This window comes from Pleuronectes platessa, chromosome 16 (genome assembly GCF_947347685.1).
Source record: "Pleuronectes platessa chromosome 16, fPlePla1.1, whole genome shotgun sequence".
Lineage (NCBI taxonomy): Eukaryota > Metazoa > Chordata > Actinopteri > Pleuronectiformes > Pleuronectidae > Pleuronectes > Pleuronectes platessa.
In genome coordinates, this window is record NC_070641.1 from 9,982,718 (window position 1) to 9,999,821 (window position 17,104).

At 40.1% G+C, this 17,104-nt stretch overlaps 1 protein-coding gene and 2 non-coding genes across 3 annotated transcripts; all 3 read right to left on the reverse strand.

Annotated features, from left to right (window-relative positions):
• Positions 1 to 853: 853 nt before the first annotated feature.
• Positions 854 to 16,355, reverse strand: LOC128459211 (plexin domain-containing protein 1). Its single transcript, XM_053444322.1, has 13 exons — positions 16,211 to 16,355; positions 8,994 to 9,160; positions 8,564 to 8,707; positions 3,552 to 3,621; positions 3,298 to 3,420; positions 3,105 to 3,223; positions 2,927 to 3,026; positions 2,742 to 2,837; positions 2,567 to 2,648; positions 2,422 to 2,482; positions 2,211 to 2,330; positions 1,076 to 1,225; positions 854 to 964 (listed from the first exon to the last, which is right to left on the reverse strand). Exons 1-13 carry the CDS (start codon positions 16,284 to 16,286, stop codon positions 854 to 856), a joined length of 1,419 nt encoding a protein of 472 aa, XP_053300297.1. The 5' UTR covers positions 16,287 to 16,355.
• On the reverse strand, positions 5,259 to 5,330 carry trnac-gca (transfer RNA cysteine (anticodon GCA)). The gene has a single exon. It is a non-coding gene; the product is annotated as a tRNA-Cys (tRNA).
• trnac-gca (transfer RNA cysteine (anticodon GCA)) lies at positions 6,347 to 6,418 on the reverse strand. The gene has a single exon. It is a non-coding gene; the product is annotated as a tRNA-Cys (tRNA).
• Positions 16,356 to 17,104: the final 749 nt, after the last annotated feature.

A 17,104-nucleotide genomic window follows, 5' to 3' on the forward strand; every position in this document is an offset into this window, starting at 1 on the left:
GCGCTGACATATAAAACTCATGCACTAATCTGTTTGTGTTGCAGGGGTTTCTCTTTTGGGGGGGGGGGGGGGGGGCACTTTACCGAAGCAGTGATCTCAAATCACATTTTTACACATCTGCCACGTTCACTGCACGTCCCACTGGACGTCAGTGTTCATGCGTTTTGTTAGGGTGACACCTGCTGGCCAAAAGTCTGTACTGAATCCTTCCTGTATACCTCTGGAAAGATTGGAAGTTCATTTATTTCGACAATCCTTTATTCTGCTGTGAACATTTCTCCAAAATTCCAAATTCAACAGACACTGTAATGAAATGGCTGACATACACGTAAAGATGCAGATTTAAGGCAAAGCTGGTGTGTGCTCTTACTTTTATGGCATTGTTATGGCACTGTTGCTATTTTCTGTCCTGCTGCTGTAAGAATTTATAATATTTGTATATATCTGTGCAACATGAAGTAAAACCAAAAACACATAATCAAGCTTATGTACCATTGAGGAACTGTGCTGTTCTCACAAAACAAAAGGTGGAACTTAAAATGAATAACTTCTCCATTAAAAAAAGCAGGGAAGGAGACTTACATAGCATTTATTTTTATAAAGATTATAAACAAGTTGGAGTCCAGCCACTGTTTATTCCAACAAAGATATAAAATGAAACTGAAAAACATTCAATGTCAAGCCATGGTTCGCTGTAATCCACCAATACTGCTGCAAAAAAATAATCTTTTTGCAAGAACTGCATAAAACAACCATAAGGTGAATGCAAAAGTTGAGCTGGGTTTGAAATGTGAATGTTTTGTTGTAAATCCCCCCCCCCCCCCCCCCCCCCAAGTCTGTATTCATGCTTTCATCATGGCCCCGCTTCAACAATGCTGTCTCTCTCATGTCCTTCTCCTTCCACTTCTGTGTAGCCTGGTTGCTGCTTCTGAAACTTCAGTGAAGGCCAGAAGTTCTTGCGTCGCTTTAAAAGAAAAAAGACAAAAAAGAGAAAGCACAGAAAAAAACCTGTTTGATAAGGAAATTCGGTTTTTCAGCCGTAGTTTGCCTCTAGTCGTAAGTGTGGGGCATTTACCTGGATGAGGTAAAGAGGTGACGCAACAGCAGGATGGCAGTTGATGTAGAGAGCAACAAGTATCAGAGCCAAGAGCAGCACGAGAGCAGCTGCTAGACCGGCTATCACTCCTTTGTTTGGAAACGCTTCGCTCCAGGTGGAAGAATCTGGCTTCACATCTGTATCAAGGATAAAGATGCAGGATTTAAAACACTGTTTCTTGACTGTAAATGCAAATACAACTGTGAACTCACCATTGCTTGTCTTTAATATATGATGTTTGGTTTTATCTGAAAGGAGAAATATGTGATTTTATTTCAAGAATATAATGTTATCGGGTGAAAAATGGTGTAATAGTGCAATACAAATTATGAGAGAGCTTTATAGAGTGGGGGAAATTATGTATCAGATGGACTTGTAAGTGCTTCTCTTTGTTATGTTTTCATGTCTAATTTATGGTGGGGTTTTATTTTTACCTCCGCCAGGGGGTTATGTTTGTATCCCTGTCCATTTGTTTGTTGGTTAGCTTGTTTCTTTGTAAAGAAGATTACAACAAATATTCAGGAGAGATTAACATGAAACAAATGAAGTGCTCGATCAAGGAATTTTATTCACTATTTTCATTGATTTCCCTTGTAAGTCTTTTATGAAAAAACATGCACATCTAGGGGACTGATATCTGCGTGTGTACTATTTGGTGAAGCTTAATTGAATTCAAGGGGACTGTTGGGTTTAGATGGAGGCAGGCGCTCTAACTACCATTCTCATTTGTTTGTCGGTTTGTTTGTCTGTCAGCAAGATTACAAAATTATGGGATGGATTATCACAAAGCTTGGTGGAAGGATTCAGTATGCGTGAGGAATAAAAACAAAAAATGTTAGTGCGAATCCAGATAAGGGGGCCGATTTTTCTCACTTTCTTCAATATTGTGGGATACGAGATTTTTTAATGATTTCTGAGAGAATAATTCATGGACTAGGGCCTTGGCGGAGGTTAGGGCTCTCTGAGTGCCATTCTTGTTGATATACAAACCTTAATGTAGTGGACTTGTATATCCCCTTCAATGGACACTTATATATACACAGCGTAATGGGTCAATAAAAGTTAAAGTTGAAAATACTGTACAATGTATTGCACTGATGCAGAGAATCAGCACATCCTCACCATCGCTTTTACAGTCTTTTTGTAGCGGAGTCAAAAATGTCACGTCCTCGAGTTCTGGTGAGACAGAGGAGCTGTCGCCTCTGTCGTAATCTGCGCAGGTTGCATCTTTGCTCTGCCCACACAGATTATAATATACATTTATATATTTGAGTCTCAAAAATGGCAAAAACAAGCAGGTATTCATTGGTGATGTCCAGCAGTACCTCTTCCGAACATGCGTAGTCCAACCATTCCTGTCTGTGTCTATCCATGCCATCTGAGCACCTGAAACAACACGGGATGAAAATTATAATAAGACATTGATCCTGTGCGAAATTTAAACTGCAGCCGACGGTTTGCCTCACTCACCTCTGGAGCACATGACACCAACTGCAACCTGAGGTCTGGTTGGATGAGAGGCAGCGCTCACAGCTGTCATGCTGCAGGCAGGCTGAGCGGAAGCAAGAACAAGTTGATGTTGGATCCCTGAAACTAATCTTTTCTGATATTTTGCCAATGATTTACAAAGACAGTAGTCACTCACTGGGCAGCGCAGTGAACTCAACAGCAGAGTGGTTTGTGATCTTTGTCCTGTCTATCTCAACCCTGTGGTACTCGTAAATGGTCCGCCGCTGGGCCTCTGTGTCAGAGAGGTCTCAGAGTTACAGAAGCCTCGGATACTGGAATGACTGAGTATCTAAAAGAACATGTATGAACATTATTTCTGACCTGGTGATTGAGAAGAGTTTGATGAGACCATGAAGGCATCAGACAGGCCGACCTTCACCGGATGCTCAGCTGAACCAATCATATCTAATGACTGTGGTATCTATAGAAATAAAAAGAGAACGATGTCAAAAAGTTGTAATATGCTGCAATGAGCACAAGGGAAATGGGATCCTCTTACGTTTCTGTAGCTGAACGAGATGGTTCCTGTTTTGTGAAGCGCAGCCTGAAAGGTAAAGGCCGCCTCTGACTCCCTGCCGGAGAGTCTCACCCGCTCCCACTGGACCACAAACACCTCACCTGGAGAGAGCGGAGGTCAAACGCGAGTCAAACCAAAGAGAAGACAGAGGTTGAAACACCAGGTCGTATCTTACCGTTATCCAGGTATTGCACAGTGGATTCTTTGGAGTGGCTGGGGTCAAAGTTAGCCATTAGAGGTGCGATGTACTGTGTTGTGGTCAGCATACGGTGGGTAATGTCCCCCGTGAAGATAAACCCTGAAAAACGTCCAGACGGGGAAATGTGTAAGGCTCGAGTACCAGCCCGTTACATTGCATAAACACTTTTCCCCTCTGAACATATTCTGGAAAGGTCACTCGCAGACATCTGCTGGAAAAGCAAACTGTACCTCCTGTTGCTATGGTAACCTGCCTCAGGTAATGTCCGTAAAAGGGAAAGTCAAACGACAGGGCAACCCGCTGCAAAAAAAAGAGACGGAGGGAATGAGATATTTGAATGGAAATTTCTTATGCAACTTTCATACAATTCACAAACCACAGTCTCTGAAGTTGAGGTTATGATGTTGTTATCCTGTTGTGGTAAATATTACAATCAGCTGCAAAATGCTGACTTATCTGGACAAAGCTGTACATTTATCTTGCTCAAAGGTCATTTTTATACATTTATAATACTGCTCTTGCTCAATAAGTAATTCATCACATACATATATATATATATTCAGACATTAAAGTTGCAATTTAAAAACCATCAGAATTGTAGCAAATCAACTCCTACTTTGATTCTTTTAGCAGTAACTATTACGTTTATCTATTTTTCTATCTCCACCAAGGAGATTGTGTCTTTTTTGTTTGTTTGATGGTTGGTTTGTTCACAAAATCCACAGGACAATGAAAACTTGGTGATAGGATGTGTTATGGGTCATGAAAGAACCCATTCAATTTTAAATCATAATATTGTGACATTGTGAGATGGATGTGGTGCAGGTCCAAGTAAAAATCCAGATCTAGTGAATTTAAATGTGGCTTCATGAAGGGGCTGTTGGGTCTTGGCAGCAATATGCGCTCGACTGACTGCAATTCTATTTTTTTTGATTGGATTCAAATTGCCTGCCTGCACGGGGTTGAAGTATACAGAAGAGGAAGAAGTATATGATCATATCACGTTCACTGTTGACACACAGCCTTGCCAGAGGAGATTAAATATTCGTATTATTCACTGTAAACCATTGTTGTCTCCAAATCCCCCAGGGCTGAAAGTATTGCTTGACAGGGGCATCCTGGATCTACCACTGAAATATAACCCCTGTACCTGAATTTTTCCCAGTCTGATGTAACTATTTTGCAAAGATCTGCGTAGACACAACTTGGCCTCAACTTCACAAAAGCCTTATTATCAGTCTCAAGATCAACAGGCAAATGGAACAAGTAATGCTGCTGGAGCCACTGATGAACACGATCGGCCTTGAGTTCAGCCTTTTTGTTTTTCTTTCTAATTGTGTCTGTTTATGGTCGTGTTTTTAAGAACCACTGCTCTGACTGCTGCTTCTCATGGATTGGAATGCTGCTACAAAGTGGAGAATCCTGGGCTCTGTGCATCGGTGTTCATGCACTGTGTATGTTCTGTACTAAAGTGAGCTGAGTGTATTGCAACGGTGGCAGGTGTTGAAAAACAGAATGGGCTGAGAACAGGCAGGTGCTGGCAGCCTCTGGCCCGCCTGCAGCTCTTGGCGTGTTCGAACACCTCCCGGTCTCTTAGCACCCCCTGCTTTACTTTACTTTTCAGGTTGATTTCCATCCTGACCTACCCTCACAGTGAATGTTATGGAAATATTCAAATGCACTGCACTTCTTTTACAAATGCAAAACCAGCATCTGTCTATGTGCATGTGATTACTGTATGACTGAATTTCACCAAGGACACAGAAAAGAGAACAAGTTTCATTCTGATCCATCTGAACACAATAATTTGAGAGAAAATTGGATCTGGCAGCAAAGATGATGCATGTATCACATATATTTAAACATTTGACTGTACAAAAGAGATCTTCCAAGATTTCCAATTTTTATTTATGTAACTATTACCTCTTTAATTAAGCAGGGGGTATCCAGATTTGAACTGGAGACCTCTTGATCTGCAGTCAAATGCTCTACCACTGAGCTATACCCCCTCATATCATGTGCCAAAAATGGTCTGCTATACAACCATATGAATAAAAATGTCAATGTAATTATCAAGTTAAACAAAAGAATGAATATATATCTTTGTTTATGTTTCAGTTTGAATTATTTCCTTTTTCTTCTTATTTACAAAACTTTTTAAGGAATTTTGACTTGCGTACTTATATGTTCTGTCTACTTATATGTTTACAACGGGGATCATAGATACATTTATTGTCAATCCTGTCTATGTCCTGCACATATGGCAGAATTGAGCATAAAGCCGACTTTGACTCTGAAAATGCACATGTGTATTTAAAAACATGATATTGTGATAAAACCACACACAATAGACCTCACTGTTTGCACTAGGTCGCACTAAACTGAGACACTCCGCCCAAGAGTGGCTTTAAAAACAGTCGTCACACAAGCGGAGCCGCTTCCAGGCTGCGTGTTTCCATCAGCCGAGGGAACCTAGAGTTGAACCAGGGAACCTCTTGATCCACAGTGACATCTCACTGCCTGGCCTCATACATTACCATACAGAGGATAAACATGTATAAATGACTTAGAGAACCCTTTAAAAACAATTCAATCAAAAGTCCTGGATTGTCTCCTGTGAGTTTTAAGACATGGTAACTGTGTACTTGCACTTTAACACTGTCTCAAAGATCATTGGAAAAATAGATTTTGCTATCAAAACAATACATTTGCACACTGGCCTGTGTGAGCTGCTTGGTTTGGCTTCCGTCAAATATTTGATCAGATTGATGAAAGGAGAGTTCATCCAACATTCTTTTCCAGTACAGTGGATCACTTCAGAGACTACAAGTAGAGACATTTTACACATAGCAGGGCGTTCACATCCTGAGACGTCTTGATCTTACAAATGACCATATGCATAAAACATAAATATCTCTTAGAAAGTCTATCGTCAAGTGGATCAATTTGTTTGTTTGAGGAGGACAGGGAAAAATTCTTAATAGCAAACAGGATTGTGGAGATGATGAACCCTTACACATGAAGCAGGGGGCACCCAGATTTGAACTGGGGACCTCTTGATCTGCAGTCAAATGCTCTACCGCTGAGCTATACCCCCTACTTAATACTTTGGATGCATTGTTATTAATCACCTTGTTAACAATTTTGAGTAAATATAGATAAGAAGACAACAAAGAAAGAAATGTATTGTTTAACCTGCAAATCAGGTTGAAACCTCTCCTGTTTTTATGATTTTTCTTTTACAAATGCAGTGTAATTCTCTACCTGAGTAAGTCAAGTGCTTTCATACTGATGCGTCTGAATACAAAATTTCTTGCATAGTTAAATTAAAATCTGTAAAGAGATTTGATGATGAATTCTGCTTGAACAATGACTTTTTGTTTATTGAAGCAGGGGACACCCAAAGTTAAACTAGAGACCTCTCAATCTGCAGTCAAATGCTCTATGGCTGAGCTCCACCCGCTATGAATCACATGTTTCATAGTTTATATCGTTTCAAATATTTTTTCTAACCCGCAATTAAGGATGAATCCTTTCCTGGTTTGTTCTACACATAAAATATGTGAGCAAAAATTGGCAATCAGATGGCAGAAACATTATTAACCCAGCATTTTTAAATATTTGTATGTAAAAGCTTGAAAACTGCTATGTCTAAATAGGCCACTTGGTTTCAACCCCCTACCTCCATCATGACTTATGAAAGTGAATAATAAACGATTCAAAACATTCAAAAATGATGCTTCACTGGTGTGGTGCATGCTGCATGCACAAGAGGGAGACAGCCTGATTTGAACTGAGGGTCTCTTCATATTCAGACAAGTGCCCTGCCTCTAAGATATACACCCTTTAAATTCCGCCTTCCACTGTTTATTCACTGAATAAAATTGTTTAAAATACATTTAGAATAGAATACATTTGTGAAATCACTTGTTACCTCAGTGTCAGATTGATCATCCCCTCCCTCTCTCAGCAGCATCTGTAACCAGCAGCTGTCTTGTCACTTATAGTTCCTGCTCTGTTGCAAGGACGTACATATATGTTGCTAAGAGAGCAGTGTGTTTGAGAAGTGTTGTGTCTGTTAAAGACGTTTGGAAAACGTACATTTCTCTATCTATAGATCTTTTCTGTTTTTGATGACCACTCAAAGAGCTTTACAGTTTTCCATTCACCCGTTCACACACATTCATAATGTTCATCTATGGGTAGCACTTTTTTAAGTGAGGGGCTATCGAGGGGCTCAGCATCACGCCTTAGGACACTTCGGCATGCAGATGAGGAAGACTGGGATTGAACCACCAATCTTCTGGTTGGAGGACGGCTGCTCTACTCAACCACAGCCGCCCAAAACACAGTACAAATGCAGTTTAATTATCTGTCTGGTTGCATGTAGATACTTTAAAACTACATTTCAAGTATTTTCATACTGATGCGACCGTCCACAGAAATTCTTGTCTGTCTGCAGTTGGATTTCACTATGAATGAACTAAAACAGGGGGCACCCAGATTTGAACTGAGGACCTTTTGATCTGCTCCACCACTGAGCTATACCCTCAATGAAAATCCTGCCAAGTTTTTTTTGCAATCTGCTAATAAATCATTTTGAATATAAAGTATAAACGAAGACAACAAAATGTAAATGTACTTACTTTAGTTACTTTTTAAGACTTTCAGTCTTTTCACATACTAACTCATCTGAACACAGAAATCTATGATTATTTTCATTCAAATCTGATGGGCTACAAACATGTTTAATGAATTACTAATATTAAACATTTTACTGTAAGGCGGAGATCATCCAAGACTTTCGATCATATTTGAATAATTAGTATCTGCTTTTTAAAATAGAGGGCAGCTCAGGGCACTCAGATTTGAACTTGGGATCCTCTTGATGTACAGTGAAAAGCTCCACCACTGAGTTTATACCCCTTCACATTATGGATTGATAATAGTCTGGTACACACCCTTGTGAGTTAATCCATTTATATATTTAGTCAGGTTCCAGGCTGGATTATAATCATATCTGCCAGTCCTGCTCCTGAGAAAGAACTCAGACCATCTCAATATAAGTCACCATGCATGATGTTTTCAGAGCCTCTTGGATCACACAGATTTACATTGGTTTTAAAAGCATGAGTAATGAGAAATGGCTCTTGTTATTGGCCTGAAAATTTGAAAATTTGAAAACCCAATTTTGCTACTCAAGAAAGAGTGCCTGTGTTTTTGTTGTGTGTGAGAAACTTACCACAGCTTGTTTGTAAGAATTTGACAGAATCCCATGGACTCTAACTTGGCCGTGCCGTACGTCACTCATGTCTACCCATAGTTCCTGTGTGCGCTGGTCCTCGGGGCCAAAGTTACGCCATGTGTAATATTTGCCAGAATCCTCCTTCCAGACAGAAAAACACGGGAGGATCAGAGGCTGCGAAGGTGTGACTGCATTCAGAGAGCGTGTCAAACAGTCATTAAGAGTTCACTATGAGCACAGTTTCATCTTTTGCTGTCATACGCGTCTCGAAGTGAGTGGAAAAAAGTAATGTTTACTTTCCAAAAGAGGGCAGTGTTTGACTCCAACCAAAACAAATAGAACTTGTCAAAAGGCAAAAACATAATAAACGCCACAAACCATTACAGTCAATGGAAACACTGTGGTGCAACCAGGGTGCAACACTCACCACTACGCGTGTCATGTTGTCTGGCAGAGTGTCAATGGTTAGTCCTCCACCCAAGACTGCCCTGCTTATCATGGACTGGCCTGGGGAAGACCTCTGAACTCTGTGAGGATGACCTTCCCCTCCAGTTGACTCTTCACGATGCTGTGAGGTCACACTGTACCGATCCTCTGTCAGAAAAATCACGAGCATCGGGTTAGCAATGCTGTTCTGCTCATTATGTAATATGACGATATACTCAATTTTATTTTATCTTCTGAAACACAAAACCCACTGATTCTCACTCTTATTTAAAAACCACACACTGTTGAGAAACATTTCAGAGGCCAAATACTTTCTCACTCATGAGACTGATGTTTATAGCTGCGGGCTCAGTGCTGGGTTTTGTCAGCCTAACGAGGAATTACATTTTGCTTTTGAAATCGTCGGCCGCGGCCTTGTCAGTTTAAACCATTGTTGAATGAAGTCAGAAACTATACAATAAACATTTAGTGGCGCTCAGATCCTAAAAATAATGTAAACCATATTTGGTGAGAAACCGGGACGTTTTGGCTCTTTTCTCAAACCACATATCCAAAGCATAGAACAGAGCTTATGAGGCAAAGCCACACTGACGCTGGGGGTTCCTTTTCTAGAAGATAGGAGTTTATGATTTTCTGTGGAGTGTTGAAAAAGGCATGTCTGCTGGCACATTTATACTGAGTCTTTAGGCATGGGCCACCTGGGTGGTCGCCTGCACAAGCAGCCAGAGGGGCCCAAAGAGGAGAAAGAGGAGAAATATTTTGTAATAACTCCAGATCTACTTTTAACAGTCGGTCACTGAGGATACCAGAAGTCTGCAATAATAGGAAAAACTCAATTACACATATTTAGCTTCAACAAAACAATTGTTGCTTCACTCTTTTACAAACACCTGATAAATGTGCTGAAAATGTTCAGTCATTCTTCTTCTCTTTCACGAGCCATTTGATAAAACAAATTGTCTGCTCATATTGAGATTCAAGAATTCATAAAGAAAGACAACCGTATAATATAAGCATGGCAAGAAATAGACATGAATAAACCTAATCCTAAAAATGATTCAAATCAAACTGAAAAGCAGACAGGAGTTGAATAATGAATTTCCAGATGATCTATTTATCAAATTTTAAATATTAAAACGATACAAAATACTCATTATGCAGGATTGTCCTTTTCAAAATATATGTATTATATCATTTATTAATTAAATGTATTTTAATTTAAATGTAATTGTTTAATAAAATATATATATATATATTCTTATTTGTTGACAATGTCTCTATCTATTCATCTATATCTTTATATATATATATATATATACATATATAGATATATGTATCTATCTATCTATTTGTATGTCTATAATATCTATCTATCTATCTATCTATATGTCTTTCTATCGGTCGTGGGTTTTTTTTGTATTAAGGTAATTGGTTGGTGGTTTTAGGTAGATTACGGGACAGCGTGGTGACGTCACATGCGGACTATATAAACCCTGGCGCAGCAGCTTCCGGGTGCGGGGTGTCATTTCTAACCCTAAATCAGCGCGGCCTCCTGTACTTGACGTTCGCTGTTTTCTCTTCTCTGGCTTTCAGGGAACTACAGGAGGTTTGTTGTTCTCCGGATTGACACGTCTACCACCTAGACGCTCTAAAAAAAAAAAAAAAAAAAAGCCAAGATGGTCACTCCGCCTCGTTCAGTGTCCCGACAGAAGCACCGTGAACGTGCCGCCGTGGTCAGCCCTGCTGCCGCGAAGAGTTGGTCTCTGCTGCTCCGGTGTCTTCGTGTCGGGAGTCTTCCCCAAACTGAGCAGAGCAAAGCTGAGCAGGGCGACTCTGCCACATCTACAGTGGTGTGGCCAGGAAGCTCCGGCTCACACACATGCTGACATGTCAGCTAACTGTTTTCTGCTTCTCACCTCACTTTGCGACTAGCTTGATTCACAGCATATGCTAATGTCAGCTAGCTTCCATCTCTGCCCACTGAGTTCCACTAATCACCACACACACCGGAGTACTGGCACATGCAGTGGTGAAGGTGGAGTATACAAGTGATATGTATTTAATCTAAGATCAGCACAAGTGAGCTAGAGCTTTCGTGAGCATTAACGCGAAAAACGTGTGTAATTTGATCGGGGCTTGTGTGTTAGCTGCTGCTGCACACCTGACACCAGGCCAGACACCTGACTGCATGCTAACACCCTCAACCATATCACTACTCTCTAGACCTGGATGACTGGGTGATGCATCAAGTTAAATATACTTCAAACTACTGATTGATCGTTCCACTCATTTGTTTTAAACTACCCTCTCAATTGAGAATATTTACTTATTTCCCCAAATGTTCTATGACAGTAAACCTAACATGATTTTTTTCTAAGTGCATATTGTATGATTGTTAACTCACTATTTTGGGTTTTTAATATAAAACCATATTTAACTTCCACTTTGATCGACAAACCCTGAGGAACTGAGCCCATACCTCTGCTGAGGCCCAACAGTTTCTTATTAAGATCCATGTATGAGAAATCAATGGAAATGTTCCAATGCTAAATAAAGTGATACTAAAAAGCCTGTATTTGCCCCTTGATCTGAATCCAATACTACATTTAATTCTTCCCAGAGCCTTACCTCATCCTTTCACCAGGATTCGTGGAAAATCCGTCAAATGCAGATGAAAACATGAACTCTTTGGAGATGACAATGAAGGCCTTGAAACTTGATTTTGATTGTCTCCCTCAAGATATAAATACCCACGAGAATCAGTATTGTTCTGCCAAGTGGTTCAGATTTCTAATTCTAACATGCAGTTAATCACATTTTTGGAGTCAACCTGGGACTTCCAGGGCCCCTGCACAGTTGCCTGCTTAGCCCAGTAGGTAATTCAACTGTGTGTTGTAGGTTTATCTTGGTCACATTTTAAAATACTTATTTTCAATTTTGAAACGGTTTCTCAGTGACATGGCTGAGATTACCAAATGTTGGCCGCACAGTGTTTTTATTAGTTTCTGATGGAGGATGGGTGTGTTCAGCACTCATTGCAAAAGAATAAAACATGTCAGACTTGGTAAAGATGGGTGAGGAGAAAGGTATTTAAAGCCTGTGGGTGCACGCTCAATAAAATGTTTGTGATGAAGCCAAAAATTTCGGTTTGAAAAACCTTTTAAATTTCATTTAACTTGAAGGCATAGCTCACAGTTATGGCAGTAAATAGCAAACTCACAATATAACATGAGGTGCTCAGGGTTGGTCTTGACCACCGGAGCTCTGCTTTTTCAAGAAATACTTTCAAGATCAGCCATTTTATACATCTTTCAAGTCTAATTAAAGACAGCAGAGAACTTTTTTACTAGGACATGTTGATGAGAAAAACTAACAGACGACATCTTAATCCTTCCTTACTGCAATTTCGCAGATGCTCATTGTAAAACAGTGAGCAGTTAAGGCAGGGGGCCGCAGCTGCAGTTCGGAGCATTGGTGTTTAATAAAAACCTGGATAAACAACCAGAAAACAAATTTCAGATTGTTAAATTTGATATATTCAATTTGGCCACATTTTCATGAACCACTAAACAACATCCTCTGGGCACCCGCACCCAGCCCAGGTCCTCCTACACCAGGGAAAAGTTAGTTGACGTTGGTTTGCAGCCAGCATTTCTGCCCTGAGTGTGGGAGGGAAACACAGGCCTGACGGTCCCTCGGCTTTGTCGTCATGCCAAACCCCCAGAGTTCCGACTGTGCAGGGACATTGGTTGGCGAGGCCTGTTTAACCATCACTCTGCATTCACGCCATTAACACTGATGTCTCATGCGTCATATAACAAGGCTCTGAGGTGACAACCCTAATGCCTTGACCTCATTGGGCGCTCATTCTATTTGTACGCTAGTCCCCCCCAACGCCCTTTGATTTAATTAGGTAGTGCGTCAATGCATTTATGGCGGCTCATTCATTAAACACTAAATGTGTGATTGTAGAGCACCGGATCCACCCTGTTATGGAATCTATGAGGTAAGAGGAGAAACATTGTTTGCAGTGCTGCAGATAAACATTCTCTGGTTTATAGAAGCTGAGATGGGTGTAGACGTCAAATGTGGATTTACAGCTTATGATATCTACTCAGGTCATCGCTTCGTCTGCCAGTTGTATTGAAATCACTGGCAGGTGACCAAAAACAGTGATATTGTATAAACTGGTTAAATAGGTTTACTCATCAAATCCCATATGAATGATTCACTGGATCGCACCTCGTCCATACTCAATCCCTACTGCTGAGCATCGTGTAACAATTCATACAAAAAAGTACATGTCAAATACATTTTTCTCAAGTAAAATATAAGCCGAAGTGAAGCCAAATCATCTTGACCCCCTGGCTCCTCCATGTTAGCAGAAACCAGGAACATGGACAAAAGTAAATGTATACGTTAAATATTTTTTTCTCCAAGATGATTCCTATAATTTTTAGGTAGTTTTCATCAGACTGATGTCTGTTCAAATGTTCATTTCTCTTCTAGGTTTGATTTTGATTAGTTATTTAAAGAAATAAAAACATGAATGACAAATGAGGCTGACTCATGATTGGTCGTGCGTGTGTATCGGAACAAACAGGTCCGCCTCTGAACGCGCAAGATGGCAGCGTTCTTCTCTGGCATAATTTGGCTTCATTTCTGGATAGTGGGAGGAAGTCGAGACACGTTGTATAATTTGGACAGACAGTCTCCGGTCTGAACTTTCATTGGTTTCAAAGTAGAAATAATGTATCTATAGTCTCAACAACGCTGGTATCCTTATTGTAAAAGGTGAACCTTTTTAAGCTTGTTAATTCAGTGGTGAAACAAGAAACATAATTGACTTGTGCAAAAATACTTCCACATTCATGTAAAGTAAACACCCTGCCTTAAAAATCCTACAAATAAAGTGCTCATTTTGTCTTTTGTTGCAATGCACATTAATTCAATAATACAAATTATTGTTATGTCTCTGCTCTCACAGGGTGCTACATAAACAAAGTATTTACTTACTGAAAAATCCTTTCCAAAAACCCAGAGGGAGAACACTGCAGCAGAATACCAATGTGATGAATCAATATCTTCTTTTCGGACAAAGAACAGGGGTGGTGCCTTGGTTGGAAGACAATGCCTAAACATATTGAATGGACCCTCTCACGCTTAGCTGATTGTGGACACGGATGAGGTTTGAGCTGAATTCAATTTACACTTGAAACAACTTATTTAAGGGTGAAAAGTCAAGAAAAAACAATGGGAACATGACTAGGGCAAAGTCTCCGGTTATATTAAACAGGAACTTTTTTCCCCAAGTAAAGGCAGTAGAGAGGCCAGTTGTTTAGTTACAAGAACTGACCTCTCTCCTCTCTTTCCCAAACCACGACGTTTAGCTGTCTTTTTCTGTGAGTGGTCAGCTCAGAGCGGTATGAGAGGACACACCCTTCCTGAGCAGAGGCTGCAGCAGTTGGCACCGACGCCTCCACATCAGCCACGATAAACATGTATAGTTCATTTCAAAGTATATATTTCAACCCAATACATTTCATCCAATTAAACATTTTGTGTTAAAATTTAAAGTACTTGTGAGAAAAACATCACATGGCTCCAAACTGAATATCTCATCTGAGCTGCTGATATAACAGCATAACACTTGGAATTTTTTAAATGACAAATACAATTAGGATCATGATAATCATCATGATAAAATCTAAAACAAGAGACATTTCAAATTTTGGTCCAAATCTTGTAAAGAAAACACGGGAGCACTGATTTTGTTATAAAGTCCTTGTTTCTGCTTCTTTTGGTCTGATAAGAGAAATGAAGGAGTATTGACCAAAATCATTTCACATGCAAATCCTCCAAATTACAGCATAATTCCAAATAAATTGCTAAATTGTTGGCAGATAAAAGCGTTTGTCCCTGCTGCTTTACTCCTAAAGTCAACTTGGACCTAACCTTTTATAAAATAAAGAGTCAATCTGGAATCCATGGACCACTAACCATGATTAAATCTTACACAACCTTTTTTTTCCCTCCTATGTTTTTCATTCTTGCAGCTCCAACATGTCTGGAGCAGCTTCAGGCAATTTGTTAAGCAAACTTCTCAGCCGGACGAGAGACGAGAGGCCAAACACTGAGGTCATCGCCGGGCACACAATTGAATCTCGGCCCGTGGGGGCTCTGTGTTTTTACAGTCTGGTTAGAGTCAGAGAACTCCCTCAGGACCAAGGTTTCAAAACTGAACAATTTATAAAGTTGTGTGACGAAGCAGATAAGAGCAATTAGGTGATGGACAGGAAGGTATGTCGGGTCAATATTTCCAGCTGACCTCTGATTTTGTACTTGTCAGATTAATTTTATGCTCTTCATCTGCAATACATGTCTCCCTCAGCGGAATCTGTCTCCTTAACTCATGATAAGGACTGAATCATTTCATATTTTTATGCATTTATAAATATATAACGTTTCATTTAATCATGAACATGATAATTTCCAACTTCATATTCACACACAGCCACCATTTAAAGTTATAAATCCCCACTGGGGTGAATGGGGAGGAACAAGAGAAGTTTTTAGTCAAATTCCTCAAAATATGAAAAGTGTAAAAAAAATTATAAAAACATGACAAAGTCCTGTATTACATTCTGAATCTCTCCACTTCCTAAAATATCTCTTTACATTTATAAAACACTGTACATGGCAGCTGATGAAAACAATAACTCTCTCCACACTCTAGCAGGGAGGCAAGAGGAAAACAAACTCCAGATCTAAATTTAAACTCTTGAGACGAGCTGTTTGCGGGCTGTTGTTCAGACTCACATGCTTGTGGAATCGGGTGTTTTTATTGTACACTTTATCGTAAACTAGGTCATTCACTTTAGTGTGCAACATATAAAGAGCATGGAATGCCCATTTGCTACCCCACAAAGATTCCTCCTCGGTTTCTGTGGTTAAGTTAAAATAGCAGCGAGGCTCAGACACAGTATTCATGTAAAAATAGATGAAAAAGAACTTCAACTATCCTTTTTAATTGCAGGACTAATGTGTTAGCTAATTAATAAAGTTTAGTTGCAGAGGTTTCACGGCATTTAATATAAAATGTTATTAAAAAATTAGGTGGAGAGGCTGGAGTTGATGTAGTTAGTAAGATGTTAGTAAGTAAGATGAAGTGATGATGGAGGAAAAAACACCGCTCACCTGTTTGCTGTTGATCTGTAGCTGGCTCAGTTTGCGGGAGACCGAGGAGCAGCATCACTAAGCCGAACCACATCATGGGCAGCAACAGATTAAAAAAATTGTAAAATTGAATAAAAGCTTTGTCTTCGCTCGTTTCTCCTTCCTCTTTTCCTCTTTGCAAAAACACTTTGGTCCAAAGCCCACTTCCATCCGCCGCCCTCTACCTCCTCTCCACACACCACCCCGTTTCTAAGCACGCCCTTTCTCTCCTCCTCGTTGCTGTCCGTCCGTTGCCATGGGGATTGCAGAGGCACAGGGATCAGCTGATGAGGCTTTGGAGCAGCTCGAAGAAAGTTGATCCTGCCTACTCTTTAGTTTTTCATTGGGTTTCTATCTTCTTTCCATCCACAGTGTCTTTTTTCTGTTTGGGATTCCAGCAGCATACAGTGTGATGAAGGTGTAAATGGGATCATCTAGTCGGGAGCAGCAGCAGAATGGCGCCTCCTTCTGTCCAAACAGCTGCAAAGACAGAAAGAGATCTGCAGTCTGAGATTACACATGAATATTGATGCTGCCAACGCCAGCCCTTAAATCTGTAGTAATTATGATGTTTCATATTTCATGTCAAGACTGTTTATAGCTCCTCAAAACACTGAGCATACTTCCACACAACAACATCTTGTTGTTGTCCCCGTGGAACAGAAGACTCTCTCTGTTGCAAGTTTTTCCTGAACGCAAAAGGTAAATAAATAAAAGCTGTGTTGTTTATGACGTGTAAAGCTGACAGAAAGAAAGATTTACAAGGACTGTGGCTCTTTGTCTGTGCCACAGCCTTCATTGTTTTGTATCTGCTGTTGGAACAAACATGGGGTCCTTATGGCTGCTTGACTCACAGCTGGAAAGGCAATCAGTGCC

Coding starts and splice junctions, on each gene's coding strand:
- LOC128459211 (XM_053444322.1), bottom strand. CDS start 16,286: ATGATGTGGTTCGGCTTAGTGATGCTGCTCCTCGGTCTCCCGCAAACT. Junction 9,161..16,210: donor TACAGATCAACAGCAAACAG/GTGAGCGGTGTT, acceptor TTTTTCTGACAG/AGGATCGGTACAGTGTGACC. Junction 3,224..3,297: donor TGTGCAATACCTGGATAACG/GTAAGATACGAC, acceptor CGCTCTCTCCAG/GTGAGGTGTTTGTGGTCCAG.